The sequence below is a fragment of the Phocoena sinus genome, chromosome 2, assembly GCF_008692025.1.
Source record: "Phocoena sinus isolate mPhoSin1 chromosome 2, mPhoSin1.pri, whole genome shotgun sequence".
Lineage (NCBI taxonomy): Eukaryota > Metazoa > Chordata > Mammalia > Artiodactyla > Phocoenidae > Phocoena > Phocoena sinus.
Genome location: NC_045764.1, coordinates 102,875,615 through 102,889,569, shown reverse-complemented (window position 1 = coordinate 102,889,569; position 13,955 = coordinate 102,875,615). Strand labels below are relative to the sequence as shown.

At 53.9% G+C, this 13,955-nt stretch overlaps 1 protein-coding gene across 1 annotated transcript; it reads left to right on the top strand.

Annotated features, from left to right (window-relative positions):
- Positions 1-2,718: 2,718 nt before the first annotated feature.
- On the top strand, positions 2,719-13,623 carry AJUBA (ajuba LIM protein). The gene is made up of 8 exons (XM_032623876.1): positions 2,719-4,177; positions 7,154-7,255; positions 8,904-8,971; positions 9,093-9,155; positions 9,876-10,006; positions 10,090-10,141; positions 10,846-10,914; positions 11,369-13,623. The coding sequence occupies exons 1-8, from the start codon at positions 3,145-3,147 to the stop codon at positions 11,522-11,524; spliced, it is 1,674 nt and encodes a 557-aa protein (XP_032479767.1). The 5' UTR covers positions 2,719-3,144; the 3' UTR covers positions 11,525-13,623.
- The last annotated feature ends 332 nt before the right edge of the window (positions 13,624-13,955 follow it).

Genomic DNA, 13,955 nt, shown 5'->3' with positions numbered 1-13,955 from the left:
TTTATTGTCTAGTCAGGAAGCCAGGCATTTAAGTAAGCAATGAAATGAATTGTGATAAGTGTGATGATGGGGGAATGTAGCTACCATGGCTATGTACCACAGGGGTAACTAACTTGCTCTGGCGGTCTGGAAAGGCTTCTCGGAGAGTGTTTAAATTGATGCTTGAAAGATGGGGAGAACTTAACCAGGAGGGAAGGGGAAGCCAAGAGAGTGTTCCAAACCTAGGGAATAGCAAGTACAAAAGTCCAGAGGCAAGAGAGAGCACAGACAAGGTACAGTTCTACTGCAGAACCATTTGGGGAGGGGATGTTGCTGAGAGAAGAGGCTGGAGAGATAGACTCTGTAAAATACCTTAAAGAGTACAGACTTAGTTAAAGGACAGTGAGAAATCGCTGACAGGTTTTAAACAGGGAAATAAGATGATCAGTTTTGTGCTTTTGAAGAATCATTTGACCTCAGGTTTCAAGATGGATGGGAGGGAGAAAGCCTTGGCAGGGAGGCTTTTGCAGTGGTCCAGGAGAGAAAAGATGATGACCTGATACATGTATGTATATATATATATATATATATATATATATATATATATATATATAGTGGTGATGATGAGGGAAGGACAGATTTGAAAGATATTTTGGAAGCAGAATTGATAGGACTTGCTGATAGGACTTGCTTGGATTTGAGGTTAAGGGAGGAGGACATAGGGTTGATGTTCAGGTTTCTGGCTTAAGTAGCTAAGTGGTTAATGATGCCGTTTACTCAGGAAATGCTGGAGGAGCTAGTTTTGGGAGGCAGGGAAGGTGAGGTCAGGGTGTTGTGTGCCTTTGAGACAACCAAGTGGAGATGCTATTCGTCAGCTGAGTTTTTAAGTCCAAGAATGTCTGGGCTAGAAATACGGATTTGGGAGTCACCTGTATATAGAGGCTAATTAAGGTCCTGGGAATGGAGAATAGGGCCTGTGGAGCTCCCAGCTCCAGTTCAGACTATGGAGTGGCTACCCAGAGGTCGTGAGCCCTACTGGAGCATGCGCTGTCAGCGCATCACACCCCCTTCACTTGCGTCTCCTTCCTGTTATCCCCCTGAAAACACAGGTTGTTGGTCCCAATTGTGCCCACTGCTGCCACTACCAATTCCTGGATGGGCCTCCTTTAACGGTATCTCAACTTTTCATAAGATTTACTCTCCCATTTTAACCCCAAAGGAGCAAAGTTCCCAAATGTTAGAGGATATAAGTAATTGGAAGGAAGAATCCAGGTTCTTCTTCCCCATGTGGAAACAGGAAAGGAAGGAGAATGTTACGGTTGATTCTGAAGACAGCTCACAGCAGGCTCTGGATGCAACCTGATAGCCCCCCTTGGTTACTAATGCTTTCAGTCCTCCCTGCTTCCAGTCTGAGAGTAAACTCTCCTCTGGATCAGAGAAAAGCTGTAGGCCTGACCTGGGAAACAGAGAGGCTGATTCTCAGGAGAGATGAGGTCAGGGAGACAATGCAGCTAGGACAGAGAAGCCAAATAGTTTGTGCCAAATTAATTTCCCCAAAGATATTAACCTTCTTTCCTCCCCCATTCCCTAAGGCTACACTAAAATTATAAAAGGTGTTCAAAATGTTGAGATGAAAATAATATGCATGATTTGTTTGCATATAATTTTCATACAAATTTACTATCTAAATACGAAGGAGTCATTTCTTTCTCCATTCCCCTCTCGCCATGTGCTAGTCTGGGCAAAATCAGTTGGCTGATACTTAATTAGGCATGTTCAGCTTCAGCCATGGCTTCCTCTTTTCCTTATTCTTGATCCTCCTAGTATGGCCAAGATCAGCCTCTTTTCCTTTTCCACCTTGATTATTTTCACTTGCTATCTCCTCTAAATGACATTTTCTTTTTCTCCCTTTTAAGTTAGTACTTATTCTTTATCACCAACTACTGTGGGCCAACCAAGGGCGAGGCGTTCGCTAGCTCTAAAACCGGGCCTTCTATCCCCAGTCACCTGAAATATTTGCTAAAAATCTCATTTCCCAACACCAGGGGGTGTCTATCTATCCCTCTATCTGTCCTACCCTGAAGGTAGAGATTAGTCCCAAGCCTCTTCCTCTCTCCTTTTACATACACACGAAAGCTCCCTCCCTCCCGTTACAGAGTTTTGGGTTCTGAAAGTTGTCTTTTTATTGCAGCTTATCTGTTTGTCTCTCATTCTCTCTGGACCTGAACAAATTTGTCTTTCTCTTGGTCTGTTCAGCCTTCCGTTTCCGCACCACCCACGATCCCATTTGGTCCGGCTCTCCTTTCTTTCCATACCTGTCTTCCACCACCTCTCTATAAGGGCTTCCTCGCCTTTCTGGGCTCTTATGCGTCTCTGAACCTCTTTATGTATCTACCTTTCTTCTCTCTCCCTGTCTCACTACTTCTGTATCAGTCCCTTCTCATCTCTCCCACAGTCCCCACACTAGGAACAAAGTCACGGTGTTTGCGCAGAACATGCCTCGCGTCGTCCTTCTGAACCGCGACATTCCACCGTGCCCCTCCGCGCATTCCAACTGCAAACAAAGAGTTCCCCTCCCCCTCCCCCACTTTTTCATGTCCCAATTCTTGAGTGATGTAGTAGCAACTGTCCAAACTGCCCCTCGCCCTCCTTTCGCCACCAGTCGGCGGATCTCCAGCTCCAGGACACTTCGCACCGACACCCGCCACCCCCCCCTTTCCGTCGCACCAGATTCCTGCGCCGACACCCCCGTTCGTCTCGCACACGGCGCTCCGCCCCTCCAGGAAAGTAGATCCGGCCAGGCAGACAAAAGTTTGGGAGAGAAGTTGGGTCGGTGCTGAGTGTGTGAGCTAGGGGGGCGGGGGCCTGGGAGAGTGGGGCTGCCGGGCGAGTCGACGCGTGAACAGATAGACCTGCGGACCGGACAGCCGCGGCCGTAGGCACTTCTAGCCCCGCTTAACCCCTGATGCGCGGGGGGACGCAACCCCTCTCGCTGGGGGATGCTGCGGGATTCTTGGCGCCGGGCATCCGGGGCGCCCGCTAAACCCCTGTGCCTATCCTGTGCCCCTGGGGAAGCGAAGTCCGGCCGCAGGGAAAGAGAAGCGGCCGCCGAGACGCTGCAGGGTGCCGGGCGGGGAGGGGGCTGGAGGCCCCAGGCCCGAGGGCATGGAGCGGTTAGGGGAGAAAGCCAGTCGCCTGCTGGAGAAGTTAAGACTCTCGGACTCCGGCAGCGCCAAGTTCGGCCGCAGAAAGGGTGAATCTAGCAGGTCTGGGTCTGATGGGACCCCCGGGCCGGGCAAGGGGCGCCTGAGTGGGTTGGGGGGACCTAGGAAATCAGGGCCCCGTGGAGCTACTGGGGGACCTGGGGATGAGCCGTTGGAGCCAGCCCGGGAGCAAGGCCCCCTGGACGCTGAGCGGAACCCTCGCGGCTCCTTTGAGGCGCCGCGCTACGAAGGCTCCTTTCCCGGGGGGCCGCCTCCCACCCGGGCCTTGCCTCTACCTCAGTCATTGCCCCCCGACTTTCGGCTGGAGACGGCCCCAGCCCTAAGCCCCCGCTCCAGTTTCGCCAGTAGCTCAGCCAGCGACGCGAGCAAGCCGTCCAGCCCCCGGGGCAGTCTGCTGCTGGATGGGGCGGGGGCTGGTGGAGCCGGAGGTAGCCGACCCTGCAGCAACCGTACCAGCGGCATCAGCATGGGCTACGACCAGCGCCACGGCAGCCCCCTGCCCGCCGGGCCATGCCTGTTTGGCCCACCTCTGGCCGGGGTTCCGGCGGGCTATTCCTCTGGAGGGGTGCCGTCCGCCTACCCCGAGCTCCACGCTGCCCTGGACCGACTGTGCGCTCATCGGCCCGCGGGGTTCGGCTGCCAGGAAAGCCGCCACTCGTATCCCCCAGCCCTGGGCAGCCCGGGAGCTCTAGCCGGGGCCGGAGTGGGAGCGGCAGGGCCCTTGGAGAGACGAGGGGCACAACCCGGACGACACTCGGTGACTGGCTATGGGGACTGCGCCGCGGGCGCCCGATACCAAGATGAACTAACAGCGTTGCTGCGCCTGACGGTGGGCACAGGTGGGCGAGAAGCCGGCGCCCGCGGAGAACCCTCGGGCATTGAGCCGTCAGGTCTCGAGGAGCCGCCAGGTGCGTTCGTTCCAGAGGCCGCCCGGGCCCAGATGCGGGAACCGGAGTCCAGAGAGGACTACTTTGGTGAGTGAGAGAAGTGGTTAGGGACGGGAAGAGACCCGTCACCGCATTCGGTTCCCCACTGCCCCGACGGCGGGCGCTGGGAAGTCGGCGGCAGAGACGCGGGGCTAGGAAAGAGGCAAGAGGAATTTCCCCTTCCCACTGGGTTTCAAATGGACCACGGGCACCTTATTCCTGCTAAATTCAACCTCCCTGATGATCTCGTGAATCCCAGTTCCTCAGCTTTAGAGCCTGGGTTTTTCGCGGTAGGAGGCCTTGTTGAGGGGAACCAAGTGGGGCTGGGAGAGCACCCCCCCATCTTGCTCCCCCCTCGGCGGCGTTGCCCCTGCAGGCTCCTGCGCGCCGCGCCCCCAGCCGGGCCCAGGCTCCGCCCGCAGGAATTTGGGGAATGCGCGGGTGGGGGGGCGGGGCGGGTGGGCCGCGTGCGTGCCGGCTCCTGCCCGGGCGCTCCAGGTGCCCGCGGGCGGGGCCGGCCGCGCGGCACTGGGCTGAGGTGGGGTGTAGGGAGTGGGGGAGCTGCTTCCTAACACGCGCGGAGCTGTGGTGTGGCCGCGGTCGGGGAAAGGAGCCCGGGGGGAGGAAGAAAGCCCTGGGACGGAAAGCAGAGACCCTACTGCCGTCTGGCCCCGGTCCTGCTGGCTCCGTGCGTGGGTGGGCATTTAAGCCGATACCCGGTGGTGTCAGCTTCTGTTTTCCCCATCCTCCGGAAGTCAGGGCAGAAGCCTTGACCACCGGGACATCACCACCCCTGGATGGATGGCGACCGTGTATACTGCCAGAAATAACCCGGGCTTCAGTTCTGGCCATAACCTGCTCAGAATCCAGGCACGAAGTAGCCCCTTATTTACTGCTGCTAAAGAAACCTGGTCGCCGCCTCTCTCCCGGACGCAGTTACCTTCAGGAAGTGTTAATTGATTATATGTCTCGGCTATTGTGGGGGGGGATATTGGTGTCTTGAACGATCTTTTAGTCAAGACCCACAGGCACCACTTCACTGTATAAAATAATGCTAATCTGATTGTGATAGGAAGTACAGAACGAAGTGGAGGGCCTGCTCCTAGGTCTGTGAGCCTCTTCAGTGTTCCCAGCATCTTACCTTTCTCACCATCCATGTTCCTGCCCCAGACCCCATGCTCTAGAACACTGTGGCTAGAAATGTAGATAGAGAGAGGAACCCAGCCAGGGAAGGAAGGTAAGGGAGGAGGTTCAGAGGTAGCAGGGCTGCAGGCTAGTTCAACTCCAACCTTCCCCCATTTCCCCCCCACCCCGCCCCCACCTGAGAGAGGAAAACCCAGAGCAGATGATGCTTTGGTCACGGGAGACTATGTGACAGGATCCTTTTAGCAGTTTCCTTTTGAGGCTGGGGAGAAGTGGTTGATGGGTGGAGAGAAGTCTCCTCGGCTAAGCCATCAGAACCAGAAGGAAGAAAGGAGCTGGGAGAGAGTGCAGTAATATGGCAGGAAGAACCTAGAAGTGGATATGCTGGGTTAGAGGAGGTGAGGCGGACATGCCTGAGCAGTTGGCTCTTGTCTTCCCGTAATGTCCAAGGCTTCCCAAAGAAATGGCTCTGACAGGGCCCCCTGGCATGGCAATCTTGGGGCAGAGCTCCCCTCCCCTGGGGAAGCCTTGGACCCCGGTGAGGGGGAGGGCTGCTTCTCTCCCTAGGGGTCAGTTTGCCTCCTCTGACAGAACCCCCAGCCTGACTGTACCCTCCTACTCCTGCCCCTAGTAGGGGCCCTCTTCCTTGGCTACAGCCTTGCCCAGCTGCCAGAGGGTGGGAGCAGGACAGGCCTGGGCCCATCAGTCGCTGCAGCTGCTGCACGGGCTCCCAAGCCCCTGGGCAAAGACTGGATGGGCCCCAACAGGCAAGGAGTGTGGCAGTGTGCCGAGGGGGGAGAGGTGGGGCGGGGTGAGGCGGGCCCGTTGGGATCTGTTCCCCAAAGACAGGCCCTAGCCCTCACTCATGGGCCTGGAATTGGGGAGTGGAAGGAGGGAAGAACACACCCAGGAAAGGGGGTTGCCAGAGCCAGGTGTTATGTATTTTAGAGGAGATGTCAGGGAAGAGCAGTTTGGCTCTGTTCCTCCTATGATAGAAGATGACAGGGAAACATGAGGGGTTCTGCCTCCCTTCCCCCCTTCCTCTGCAACCCTCAATCCTTGGAACACACCCTGCATTCTCAGCAGCCACCTCCCCAGAGGAGTCACACTCACATGGTCCCCTCTGCACAGGGCCCTCTGCTGAGCCAGATCCTTCCTTCCATCTTTGGAAGCCTAGAGGTACAGAGCAGAAGTCATTCTGGGGCTTCCCTGGTGGCGCAGTGGTTGAGAGTCCGCCTGCCGATGCAGGGGACACGGGTTCGTGCCCCGGTCTGGGAAGATCCCATGTGCCACTGAGCGGCTGGGCCCATGAGCCATGGCCGCTGGGCCTGCGCGTCCGGAGCCTGTGCTCCGCAGTGGGAGGGGCAAAAAAAAGAAGCCCTTCTGTAGCCGAATGGCAGTTCATTTGACAGATGGAGAAGCCGAGGTCCTGGAGAGGCTTTCTGCACCTGGCGTGCTTTCACTAGGAAGTTTTTTCCAGTCTGCTGCTGGGCCCTTATGGACTCACATCTCTGACTGTCCCACACAGTGCAACGGGGATCATATCTTGCCTGATTAGTCTTTTCTCCCCAACGGGAACCAAGCATCTGAAGTCCAGGGACCATATCTTTGAGTTTCTCCAATTTTCCACAGTATTGGGCACAATATTGTTGCGAGGCACTAAATAGATGTTCAGAAAATGTCTGTTGATTAATCAGAAAACAAGAATAAGTCTGCCCAGCCAAAACCTTGCTGCATCCCATTAACTCTCTCTTCCCAAAAGGGAGCCCGTCAAAAGGAGGCTGTGACTGGTGGTCCTTTGCCATCAGGAAAGATGAGGAATCCCTGGTTTTGAGCTGGGGGAGTGCGCCATGATGCTGACAACTTCTTCTCTCCTCTCAGGCACCTGTATCAAGTGCAACAAAGGCATCTATGGGCAGAGCAACGCCTGCCAGGCCCTGGACAGCCTCTACCACACCCAGTGCTTTGTCTGCTGCTCCTGTGGTGAGTGCAGCCCCCAGACCTTGTGGACCAGGGCCTGAGGCCTCAAGCACTCCCCGCACATACACACTCACAAGTGCCTAGGGAAAGCAGGGCTTGTGCCGCTCCATTTGCTGGTCTGGCCCCCACCTTCTCTCTTGCTTCCCTTCTCTGTGCTCTACCTGGCTCTCTCCCGCCCGCCCCCATGTTGGCGCCCCTTGCTGAGGTCAGCCCTCCCTCTGCTGAGCCTCTTTCCTCCGCTCTATTCCTCCCTCTTTCTTCTGCCTTCCTGCTTGCCCAGCCTGGACTCCCTCCCAGCCCTCAGGCCTCTCCTTGGAGGGGCTTGGTCTTGGGCAGCCGACTTGAGTTGCCTGGGGCGACAGTGAAAGACTGGAATGTGGGAAGGGTGGGGTGGGCTGAGGGAGCGGGGAGCTGTGGGGGAGTGGAGAGGGGGGTTTTCTCTCGGCTGGTCAGAGTTCAGCCACCTCGCTGGAGTGCAGGCCACCGGGCCATGCCAAGCTGATGACATCACGCTCCAGGAATGCCCGCTGCTGTTAGCTCAGGAGGCCCGCCAGGAGCAGGGGGTGCTCCCAGCGGCCTCAACTCCCCAGCCTTTCCCTCACCTCCCTCATTACCCGGCCCCCCCTGCTTACCCACTCTGATTCCTTTGCTGGACCTTTAATTTCCTATCTCTGCCTGTCTGACTCCAGCCACTCCCATCCCCTGCCTGGCTCCCTTTAGATTCATCTATCTGTTTGTCCTTCTGTTTATAGAGCCTCTTCTGGGAATGTCTCTCTCCCTCTCTCTACTCCCTTGTGTCTCATAAGTTTCTAAGTCAACTTTTCTAAACCACTGGACAGAGCTGGCAGTGGAGATTTTGATGAGAAGAGGGCAGAGGTGGGAAACTTGCCCATTCTCCACCCTTGTCTCATTCCTCCTCATCCCTGATAATTTAGACACCCTGGAGCAGTTCCTGGGTGTTGGTTTCATGGGGAGCAGTCCTGCCTTGTCTGCTTGCAGAAGATCCTGGGCTGCTTCTGACCCCGGCGACTCTGGGTCCCTCTAAGCTTGGGGAAGCAGCCTAGTGCAGCAGGAAAGGGGACCAACTTTGCTCTCAAACAAAGCACTTTGTCCCCAACAGTAGTCCCAGTATGTCCTGACCTCCATGGAGCCTATCCCTGGGAGACAGACAGGGCTAGGAGGATAGGAGAGCTGTGCAGGAGCTCCTGGGTCGAAAGGTCCCAGAGGGCAAAGTCCATGACAGTGTGATGGTCTCTGAGCGCATTGTAGGGCCCCGTGTTCAGAGCCCCTTGACCTTGTCCCCCAGCCTGTGGTTGGCTTTGCTTTCCCAGGTGGCTCCCCGAGCAAGCACAGGCACTGGAGAAGGCGGCACCGCTTTAAAGCAGGGTCACAGAAAACTGTTGAGGGGGGCAGGAGCTGGAGAAATAGCAAGCGAAGGAGTGGGGATTGGCAGGAGTGAGACCAAACAAATTGGAATTGCATCAGATGGGGTATCTGTGTGGGGAGACGGGACAGACAGCAGTTAGGAGGACAAGCTCTGAAATCCAGATTTAAACGCATCATGAAACACCGAAGAGCAGTTACCCCGTGGCGGGGACGCCCTGTGCCTGGACTCTGGGAGAGGCTCCAGCCCCTTGTCTACTGCTTCTAGGGCGAACTTTGCGCTGCAAGGCTTTCTACAGCGTCAACGGCTCTGTGTACTGTGAGGAAGATTATCTGGTGAGTGAGGGGTCCCCTGGGCCTGGAATTGGCTCCCACCCCTTTCTCTGTGGCCCACTGGGGTTCCACCCATCTGGTCATTCTCGGCCCGTAACATCCTCCCTTGGTCTTCTCCTCCTAGTTTTCAGGGTTTCAGGAGGCAGCTGAGAAATGCTGTGTCTGTGGTCACTTGATTTTGGAGAAGGTAAGCACAGTGTCTTCAGCTGAGACTGTGAGGCTGAGGGGCCGAGGGGTGGAATCAGGAACTAAATGGATACTGAGAAAAGGTGGGGGGAGGAACCCTATCAGCAACTACTTGCGTCCCATTCTTCCCCAGAACCACTGTTTACAGTGGCTTCTCTTTGCCTATGGGATCAAGTCTGGACTCCTCCGCCTGCCACCCCAGGCTCCCGTGATCTCTAACTCCCTAACTCTGCAGGCACAGCCCGGCCCTCCACCTGAGCCAGGAGTGTGGGGTCCTGAGGCTTAATCCCCTTTCTGCTACTGGCTGGGACCAGTTGAAGCTCAGTTTTCTTTTCTGTAAGGAGGAGTTGGGTTGAGTCAGTGGTTCACAGCCCTGGCAGCCTAGCAGGTCACCTGGGAAGAAGTAAAGAAAATACCAATGCTGGGTCATCACCAGAGACTGTGGTGAATACTTCTGGGTGGGACCCAGGCATTGATGGGCTTAAAAACCTCCCTGGGTGACCCTGATATGCAGCCAAGTCTGAGAAACACTGGTCTGGATGCTCCCTAAGACCTTTTTCAGGGTTTCTGCCTCCATTTTAAGACTCCTTGGTCCTCCCAGATTACACAGCATTGTTCTAGGACGAGAGCAGGGGCTCAGATGAGGTTAGTGGGAGCGGCAGGGAACGTCAGTCGGTAGCTGGAGAGCAGAGACTGATTCTCCTCCCGCCCCACGAGCCAGATCCTCCAGGCAATGGGAAAGTCCTATCACCCAGGCTGCTTCCGATGCATCGTTTGCAACAAGTGCCTGGACGGCATCCCCTTCACTGTGGACTTCTCCAACCAGGTGTACTGTGTCACCGACTACCACAAGTGAGTCCCCCGCCCGGGGTGTGGTGTGGACCTGGGCTCAGGGATTCCCCCGCCTCAGCTCCCCTCTGTCCTTTGTCTTTCAGGAATTACGCTCCTAAGTGTGCGGCCTGTGGCCAACCCATCCTCCCCTCAGAGGTCAGTATGTCTGTGTTCTCCTGCAGGGCAGCCAGTGCTGCTGCCTCTGGGGAGGGACTGGGGACATGCCGCCTGGCCTCCCCTGGGAGGCAGTGGTGCTGAGGAATGTACTCCGCGAAGATTCCCGTGTGACTCTGCTCTCTGGGTCATCACCCTGACCCCAGCATCCGGGCCTGGACTTGTCTGACAGCCTTGCTGGACCCAGGCTCCATCTCTTTTCTCCCAGTCCAGAGAAGGAGACTTTCTCTGAAGTCAAGGTCACCAGCCCCCAGATGTAGGGGCTGGAAAAAGGTGGGAAGAATCCTCAGGGCTGGTAGGAAGGGGTCAGAAATGATTTACGCCGCCGTGTGTGCCAAGGGAGAGAAGCCAAAAGCCCACAAGGAACCAGGCCCCGTTGGGTCTCCTCGTCCCCGGCTTAGCTTACTTTATTGATGCAGCCTGCCTCTTTCCTTTCCCTCTGTAAGGCCTGAGCCCCTGGACAGAGGGGAGGCTCCACGAGGGAACATGCCTTCCTGGAGGCCAACGAAGGAGAGGGGGAAAGTTCCCGCAGGGTTTGCAGAGGCCACCTCAAAGCTGCAGACTGTGGCAGAGAGGCTCTGGAGGCCTCTTGTATGATCTTCCCGTTGGAAGGGGGGCTGGTGGGGGAGGGGAGAGTTGGGGTTATCGCGCTGCTCTCATGCCCATGGGGGTGTGCATTATTTCAGGGCTGTGAGGACATTGTGAGGGTGATATCCATGGACCGAGATTATCACTTTGAGTGCTACCACTGCGAGGTGAGTGTTGGGCGCCTGGGCTCCCAGAGGAGAGCTAGAAGGGGGCTGGGGGAGTGAAGTCCTAGAACTGCCACAGTCTGTAGGAGAGGTCTAGGATACGGGAAACCAGGAAGGTGCTCTGACCCATCTCCAGTCTCTTTCGCGTCCTTCAGCCACTCTCTCTGGGTGTGGTCGTTTAGTCCTTTCTAAATCTGGCTTCCCCAGAGTCAAGACTCCCAAAACTAGGGACTCCTGGTAACAGCTGGAAATGGGAGCCTGTCTCATTATTTCTGCTGTAGCAGCGACACCTGGCGTCCAGCTGAGGTATTTTCTCAGGTTTCTCTTCTGGGAGTTCATCCCCCTCCAACCCCGCCCCCTTTTCCCCAGTCACTGGGAGTCTAGTGCCCAGCAGGGCCGACTTCCACGATGTCCCTGGTTCCTGGGCTGAGGTAAACTAGGTGTCCTTCTTCCCTAGGACTGCCGGATGCAGCTGAGTGACGAGGAAGGCTGCTGCTGCTTCCCTCTGGATGGGCACTTGCTCTGCCACGGCTGTCACATGCAGCGGCTCAATGCCCGACAGCCCCCTGCCAATTATTGGGTCGGCCAAAAAGTTCCTTCGGTTTTTAAGTAAAAATAAAAGACACATTTTTCATTTTCACCAAGAACTTTATTGGACAGTGTAATCACTGTTTTGTTCCACTACCTTCTACCATTTTTCAGGCAACTTCATAATTCCATCTTCCCAAAACTTTTGAGCAAAGAACTGTTCCAGGTGCCTTTTACAGTCTTCCAGGGAATTGAAATTTTTTCCATTAAGAGAATTTTGTAAAGACCGAAATGAATGGAAATCTGAAGGTGCGTTGTCTGGTGAATACAGCGGATGAATCAGAACTTCCCAGCCAAGCTGTAACAGTTTTTGCCAGGTCATCAAAGAAACACGCGGTCTTGCGTTATCCTGATGGACAATTATGCATTTTCTGTTGACTAATTCCGGATGCTTTTCATCGAGTGCTGCTTTCAGTTGGTCTAATTGGGAGCAGTGCTTGTTGGAACTTATCATTTGGTTTTCTGGAAGGAGCTCGCAGTAAAGGACTCCCTTCCAATCCCACCATATACACAACATCACCTTCTTTGGATGAAGATCGGCCTTTGGTGTGGTTGGTGGTGTTCATTTTGCTTGCCCCACGATCTCTTCCATTCCACGTTATTATTGTACAGTACCCACTTTTCATCACCCGTCACAATTTGTTTCAAAAACGGAACGTTTTCGTTACATTTCAGTGGAGAATCGCATGCAGAACTATGTTCAAGAACATTTTTTTTTTCGCTTAACTTAGGTGGAACCCAAACATCAAAGCGATGAACATAACCAAGCTGGTACAAATGATTTTCAGCGCTTGATCTGGATATTTTGAGGATGTCAGCTGTCTCCCTCGTTGATTGTTCTCAGTTAATGTCTTGATTTGATTGCTATCAACCAACTGGTCTACCCAACCGCGGAGCTTCATCCAACGAGAGATCTCCAGCATGAAACTTCGCAAACCACTTTTCACACGTTCGATCAGTCACAGCACCTTCTCCATACACTGCAAAAATCTTTTTTTGCGTTTCAGTTGTGTTTTTATCTTCCTTGAAATAATAAAGCATAATATGCCGAAAATGTTCCTTTTTTCTTCTATCTTCAATATTAAAATGGCTACACAAAAATACACCAATTTTCATAAGTTTTTTTTTAAATGCACACTGATGTGATAGCTGTCACAATACAATCTAACAAAATTGTTTCAAATGAAGTTAAAGACAACTAAGCGCTACTAGAGCCATCTCATGGAAAACATCAAACGAACTTTTTGGCCAACCCAGTATATCTGAGATGCAGTCACTGCCACTGCCGTCACCACCATTGACAAATTCCTCTGGCCAGTGGGCCCCTCTGAGGCCAGCCAAGAAAAGGAAGGCACTCTGTAGCCCTGGCAGAAGAGTCCTCTAGGGAGGGCCCCAAGGGCCAGAGACCCAAAGATCAAGACATTCCAAATGGATTGTGGAGGAGGAGCCCTCCAGTTGCCGTGATGTGGGTGACTGGCCTTTCCAGGTGTGCAGCCTGTGCTGTAGCACATAACAGGCACACACAGGCAGGTTCCAGTAGTTTCTAAAGGTCTGATTCTAGTCTGTATCTCTAGTATACGTTTGTGTGCACACACGGGCACACACTCTCTCTCTCTCTCTCTCTCTCTCTCTCTCTCTCTCGTCAGGGGACTCTTACACTTGGTTCATTAGTAGTAGTTCAGCTCTCCAGACCTGCTGCCTCTCAGAGGAAACCAAAGTTATTTCCACCACACCTCCCAAACTCTTGAGGTTCCAGGAGCCAGAGAAGCAAAACACTTTCACTTGGTTCTGATCAGTTTGGCTAGATCTCTTAAAACCAATCCACTAAAAACTTGTTTACTTAAAGTTCACTTGATGACCAGTTTGCCAAAAGCTGAGTTCCCTTTTGGGTATTTTTATAGCCATCTAGTTGTTCTGTTCGTTTTTGTCACGCTTGGGTATTTCAAGGCATTACATCTTTTCATCGAAGAGTACCCCTGAGTTTATCAGCAGCATAAATTTATCAAATTTGCAGCACTTTGTAAATGACGAGATTGCTTCCTGCCTTTATGGATATCTTTTTCTGTTACCTACTTTTCAAACTTTTTTTAAAGTTTCCAGCAATAAATAGAATTGGTACAGACATTTTGTGTATCATTTTTTGTGTTTCTTAATCCAATATTCTTTTCCAAATTAGATGCTTTGAAAACTAACAGAGCTCAATATGATTTTGATGCCTTGGTCTGTCTACTACATTCCTGCTGTTAAAAGGCCAATATCGGGCTTCCCTGGTGGCGCAGTGGTTGAGATTCCGCTTGCCGATGCAGGGGACACGGGTTCGTGCCCCGGTCCGGGAAGATCCCACATGCCGCGGAGCGGCTGGGCCCGTGAGCCATGGCCGCTGAGCCTGTGCTCCGCAACGGGAGAGGCCACAACAGTGAGAGAGGCCTGCGTACCGCAAAAAAAAAAAAAAAAAA

Bases quoted from the DNA above. Each gene is read 5' to 3' on its own strand.
- AJUBA (XM_032623876.1), top strand. From the start codon at position 3,145: ATGGAGCGGTTAGGGGAGAAAGCCAGTCGCCTGCTGGAGAAGTTAAGA. The intron at 4,178-7,153 runs GTGAGTGAGAGA...CTCTCCTCTCAG, and splicing joins GTCCAGAGAGGACTACTTTG to GCACCTGTATCAAGTGCAAC. The intron at 10,007-10,089 runs GTGAGTCCCCCG...TTTGTCTTTCAG, and splicing joins TGTGTCACCGACTACCACAA to GAATTACGCTCCTAAGTGTG.